This window comes from Ictalurus punctatus, chromosome 12 (assembly GCF_001660625.3).
Source record: "Ictalurus punctatus breed USDA103 chromosome 12, Coco_2.0, whole genome shotgun sequence".
Lineage (NCBI taxonomy): Eukaryota > Metazoa > Chordata > Actinopteri > Siluriformes > Ictaluridae > Ictalurus > Ictalurus punctatus.
In genome coordinates this window covers 14,938,175-14,944,174 of record NC_030427.2, presented here as the reverse complement: position 1 = coordinate 14,944,174, position 6,000 = coordinate 14,938,175, and the positions used below count along the sequence as shown (strand labels likewise).

Below are 6,000 nucleotides of genomic sequence, written 5' to 3'. Positions count from 1 at the left end.
GAGAAGAAATGACAGACAAGCGTTCTCATGTAGTCACACATGCATGGACCAGCAGACATGCAGACATTAAAACCACAGCAGACGGAGGATATAGGTGTGTGTTTTTTGGGGTGCTGCTGAAACGTGACCCCACCCATCTCAAACCCATAGTCTACACCAGACACTTTCGAAGCCTGAGGAATCTCGGCCTGCTGTGTGTCTAAACACGTTGATGATGGATGATGTTGCTCAGGTCTTGATTTTGTAACTGCTTTGTCACTTTTTTATTTAGCTCTCTGTGTGTGAAATTAAATACAGAATTTTGAGATAGTCAGGGTGCTGGAGCGAGTGTTAAAGGTTATCTAGAGAACTGGTGTATACAGTCTTGTGGTTGCAGGCTGGTACTCGAGACTTCGACTTCAAGGTGTGGTTTTCTGTGGTTTTGTGTGCTATTGAGCGTATATGATTTTCCATACACCTACTCACAGTCTGCTGATTTCCTGCTTTTTTTTCTACTACCAGTTGTGTAACATGCCTTTTTTTCACCGAAGGCCACATACCTCGAATACTGACACACAAACTGAGTAATCAGAAAGCATTTATTTGCAAGTTGAGTTTTGCAAAATCCTGCAGCTATTGTTCAATTTGAAAAAATCTGCAAATTCTGACCACACCCCCTAAATCTAGCCTTGACCTGTAACTTTGCAATAGCTCTGTCCAGAACAACATTAATAAAACTTATAATTACATTAACAAACAGAATTTTTGCATGTCCCCAGCCCACTAAACTACACTTCACCTTCGAATGTAATCATTAAACCATTCAATCTTATTATTTTTGCAATACAGTTCAAAGCCATTTAATGCTCGAAACATCCCTTTCCCAGAGTCATCCGTTATAGTTTATGAGAGATGTACATTTTGGTTCATTCACTCAACCCTGTAAAATAAATAAATAAATAAATACTGTAAAAAATAAATTTAAAGAAGTGCTGCAATGTTCATGATAGATTTATTTGTCTTCTGGTGGACTAAATATCTGACTGTGTTATTTTTGTAACCTCCTGCTGCTTTTATAACCTACAGGCTGTACAGTGTACATCTAGAGGTTTAGCAATTTATCGTCCCTTAGAGCCATGTTAGTACTGCCACCTTGTGGATGGAAGGAGACTTTTTTTTTTCCTGTTTGCAGGTTAACCACAAAATATAGCATACAAAATTAGTTATTTATATTTAATATATTTAATATTTTTTCATAAAACATAAGGCTTTAAAAAGGAACCCTTTTAGCACTTTTATTTTGAGTTATTTTTTGCCTTGGTCAAAGATTCTAGCAAATAGTTTACATTTGCTATGCTGCATTAAAGGGTCAGTCTATAAAAATTTCAACCTTTTCAACAGAACCGTTCTAGTAATTTTATTTGTTCAACTATTTTTAAGATTTAGTCAAAAAATTCTAGCTAGACTTTTGCAAAGTGCATCATTTGATATGCTGCTTTCAATCCATTAAAAAAACTATTTTGAAAAAGTTTATTTAGGAAACAAAAGTGGTTCTTCAGAAGCCTCTGCATCAATCTACATGCATCTTTTTAACGCCTTAATTTTTTAAAATGTATTTTTTATAAGTTGGTGGTGTTGGGGGGGGGGGGGGGGGAGTGTTCAATAGACTTTGCATTCTTTTTAGCACTTTTATTTTCAAAATGTATTTCTTACATGTATCATGATAGAGTCAACTTCAGAATTATTGGCACCCTACATGAAAAAAAATGCTATTTGGAATGACAGGAGAACTTTTCCCAGTTGCTAAAGTTCTTCATGCATGTTCAGTCACCCTGTTGTTTAGGTGTAGAGATATCTATAAAAACAAATATGTTATTAAATAGGATGTTTATTGGTTACGCCTGTTACGGTACTTTAATTCAATATAATGCTCAACACGATTAGCAAAACGCAAGAAAATTGTGCTGATAATCGTATTTCTTTCCGCGCATGCGCAGTTTGCTCCTCTCAGAGGTGACGCGCGTGAACGCTCCCAGTATCCTGCTGGTTGTTAAGCCAACGTCAGCGGCTGTGAGGGGAAACAACACGGGCTAATCCTTTCACGTTGCGCTGAATGTCGATTTTTTTTTTATGAAAAACGACGTGGGGAGGAGAAAAACCAGTAAGAATTTCCCGTCTGAATTTGACTTTCGTTCCTTCCGTTTCATTAGCGACGAGTGAGACGTGCATTTTGGGGCTGTGACGTTAAATGGCTCCTTGCAGGAGAACTGTAGTTTCTCTATTTAATATGTTTTTCTTTCAGCGTTTAGTTATCTTGACGAATTTTTCCCTCACCCTAACGCAAAGCGAACAAATAACGGTGCAAAATAAAACAACACAACCTTTATTGCTGTGTCGTAAACCTCAAGAAACTGTTTAGGATCAAGGATGGGATGAGATGTGGATGACGAGATCGCCTTGGGTTCAATCCCAAATCTGAGCCTTTTTATAGGCGCTCTACCTAGGGCCGTGAATAATGACGGCTGCGCACTATGTAGTGCACTACTTTGTTGAGTGAAGCGGTTTGGGATTCGGTTGTAGTTTTAAAACGTTTCACGTCGTTTTAATGTATTTATTTGTGAACGCTTTAACACTAGAGCTCACAGTTTTGGTATTGTAGCTGTTAATTTTCAAACAAGAGTAATAAAAGTCGAAAATTTTGTTTCGTATTTGTCTAATTTCTCGTACAGTCCGAGAGAGACAGGTGTCCTGGTGTTGAAGAGGACATTTCTTTATGTAAGGCCTTCTGAGGTAAATAGCAGTCTCTTTCTCTCTCTCTCTCTCTCTCTCTCTCTCTCTCTCTCTCTCTCTCTCTCTCACACTTACACACACACACACACACACACACACACTTATTTTCACTTATATTTATTTAAAATCATGGTCTGTCAGTGTAAATCTTATGTATTTGTGTGCAAAGTTTTATATACAACAATGTTAAGGCTCATCCAAGTCAACAGCTGTTACTGTTTTTGGAAGCAGTTCTCTCATTTCTATCCTTTCTTGCTCATTAAGACCCACTTAAAGCTTGCTAAATATCTTATTTTTAATATAAAGGTGTCGTTTAAAGTCTGGTAAGGTGTGTAGGAATTGCTAATCACCTGAGGATTCCACCATGACCTTGGAAATAATGTATTTCCATTGTTTTTCAGAATCCCTCCATTAAGTAAGGAGTATAACACCTCAGGGTATGTTATAGGAAAATAATCAATACCAAGGCGGTGTGACGGAGTTGGAGGTGTGATGAAGTCATCATTTCCTCCCTGAAGTTGATCATTTTCCCATAACAGGACATCCCTGAGCGTTTTGTTCCCTTTTCAGTCGCTTCAGGATGTCACGATTTTGCGATGGCAGAAGTAAACCCAAACTCAAGGAAACTCCGCAATACTCGGAGGAGCTTACAAAATTACCCCAGGTTTTCTGCAGAGACGTGTCATGTGACGTCATCACAACACGCACACAGTCAAAGCTCTCTTTGATTTACGTGTGTTGAACATGAGTACAGCTGAAATTCTCGTTTACCAACAAACATCACTGCGAAAGACCTAAACAATTTGGCATTTGCGATTTCGCCAAATTCAGTAGTTTTCCACAAAAAAACTTCGCCAGTTGCATCACAAAAAAAAAAACTCTGTGAAATCCTGTACTGGATCTTGAAATCTGCCTCTTATAGCACAATTGTTTTTGAGCCAGCACAATTGTTTTTGAGCGATCACAATTTTTTTAATTTATTGAAGAATAACACATTAAAAAATCTGTTTATACTTACATGAATGTAAAGGTTCATATAAAGCAGCTGTGCTACTGTCAGAGCTGCTGTTCTAGAAAATGCATCAATGCCTTCTGACCACTCAGAATCCAGAACTGTGTAGCTACACTTCATGTAGTTGGATCAGACTTTGTCGGAACTCGGCGGTACTGCTGAGCTGATATGTTGTACAATTTTAAGATTTGGTCGAGGTGTGTGAATAATTCCTGAGTAAAGGCGAGTTTAAAATGTCGGACATTTACGTGCAGCGCTTACAGAATGTAAAATAGAACTGAATGTCAGCGGGAGGAAAATATTAATGTGGGGGAAAGAAATAAAAGCGAATCTGAGACAGTGTAATTTGTCTTTTCAATTATTTTTCCCATCTTTAGCACCTACAAGGAGAAATAGTACTTGTAGAGTTTATGGTGTGTCCTTAGGCATTTTAGCATAACGTGTGCTCTGTTTGCAGGACTGAGCAGGTGATCTGAACACTATGGATGGCTATGGGTATGCAACATTTGCTTCCTTAAAAAAAACAATAATAATCGGTTGTGTGCTTGTTGGCTTGACTGTTTCCTAAACTGGATCTGGATGCCGTTCCGATGTCTCAGGTTCTCGAGTCCGGTTCTGGGCGAGGACCACTCCGTCATGGCACGCATGCAGAAGAAATTCTGGAAGACGAAACAGGTTTTGATCAAGGCGACGGGAAAGAAGGAGGATGAGCACGTGGTGGCGTCGGACGCCGATCTGGATGCAAAGCTGGAGGTACGGTCGAAGAAAGAGCCGATGTGTGTTAGTAAATTGCAGATTATTTGAATTACTATATTATATTTAGTTATAAATCCACTGGCAACAAAATAGTCTAATGTAAATGTAAAAAAAATCATGTCATCCATGATACCTCAGAAAAGCATAATGTGATAAATTATATCACGATATTGATAAACAAACAAACATTTTTTATTAATTTACTTTTTGTTCTCCTTCTCTTGAATGTTGATTTGAATTATACACATTCATAACTGCTCAAATTGTCAAGCAGATCTTTCTTTACTTTTGTATATAATGTGTTTAGGGGCAGGGCTACAGTCTGAGCCCGGTTTCTGATGACACATGATACGATTCATGCATGATTTTTCTTTTTTCTTTTTTCTTTGCAGCTTGCAGGTTTTAGCCACGGATTTTGCAGCTTAGCTAACGAACAAAATCGTGTTATGGTAATGTTATATTCAGACATGCGTAGTTGCTGTTATATAAATGGCTGAGAAAATGACGAGGCAAATTGAGACTCAGGGAGCGGGTCCAGTTTGCTTAATGATGTATATGCATATATCCTGGCACTTTTAACGAGGCTCCAGGTGTCGAGATTTTCTGTTATCGTTTAGCCAATTATTATTCAACATTGTCCAGAACTCTGGATTCTGGTTGGTCAGAGAGAATTAATTAATTTCCTCTAATGGCAGCTCTGACAGCAGTTCAGCTGCAAATCCCAGCTATCTTTTCTATAGTAACAGCTCGTTTATAGGAGTGTGATTTCAGTTACGTTTTCTGTAAGGTGGCTTCTGTTTAACTTTTACTTTTGGAAGTAGTTTCCTGTGTCAGACGTAATAATGCAAGATGTAATGAAGTGCCGTGCAGTATAAGAGGAATAAAGCACTTCTGGGGTACGTTGTTATTGGAAAATAATCTGTTTTTGCGCGGTAACACTGACTGTGTCATCGCACAAATCCGTCATTGAATATTTTCCTGTTCAAGCATGACTGACTGTTGCAGCAAACACCGAACACACTTTATATAGATGTACCGCAAGGAAATTAACCTCTTTAACATTTATACGCTATTAAAAATAGCTTTAAAAGCCCATTTTTAATGAAAATAAGCAAATTGCAAACTTACATTGAGTGATATTTATTGTTTTTTAATTGCATTTAAGACTTTATTCAAGTATGCACCCACTGTGTTGAAGAAACAGTCTTGAACAGTGCACGTGAGCATCTATGCTGTGTGTGTGTGTGTATGTATGTAAAGACCTGAAGAGAGAGTTAATGAGTAACATGGACACACCAGGGAGTGTCGGTGTGTCTTTGTTCATGGTGGATGTGAAGTGTACTGTAGCTCGACCTCTTCTACTATATGAATGTGTGTGTGTGGGTGTATGTGCACGATTTGTGCTTCCAGGGAACATATTGTCTATTTTAAGTGCCTCGCCAACCTTCATGACTCATTTATAG

The 6,000-nt window shown here is 38.1% G+C and overlaps 1 protein-coding gene across 3 annotated transcripts in view; it reads left to right on the top strand.

Annotated features, from left to right (window-relative positions):
• Window positions 1-1,986: 1,986 nt before the first annotated feature.
• ical1 (islet cell autoantigen 1-like) overlaps window positions 1,987-6,000 on the top strand; it is a 16,503-nt gene continuing 12,489 nt past the window's right edge. For all 3 annotated transcript variants that reach the window (XR_008397256.1, XM_017481732.3, XM_017481729.3), the window contains exons 1-4: window positions 1,987-2,140; window positions 2,709-2,769; window positions 4,239-4,276; window positions 4,381-4,534. Coding sequence is in view for 2 of the 3 variants with exons in the window: in XM_017481732.3 (XP_017337221.2) it covers window positions 4,263-4,276; window positions 4,381-4,534 (168 nt within the window). In the remaining variant the exon portion in view is untranslated. The remainder of the gene's footprint in view (window positions 2,141-2,708; window positions 2,770-4,238; window positions 4,277-4,380; window positions 4,535-6,000) is intronic.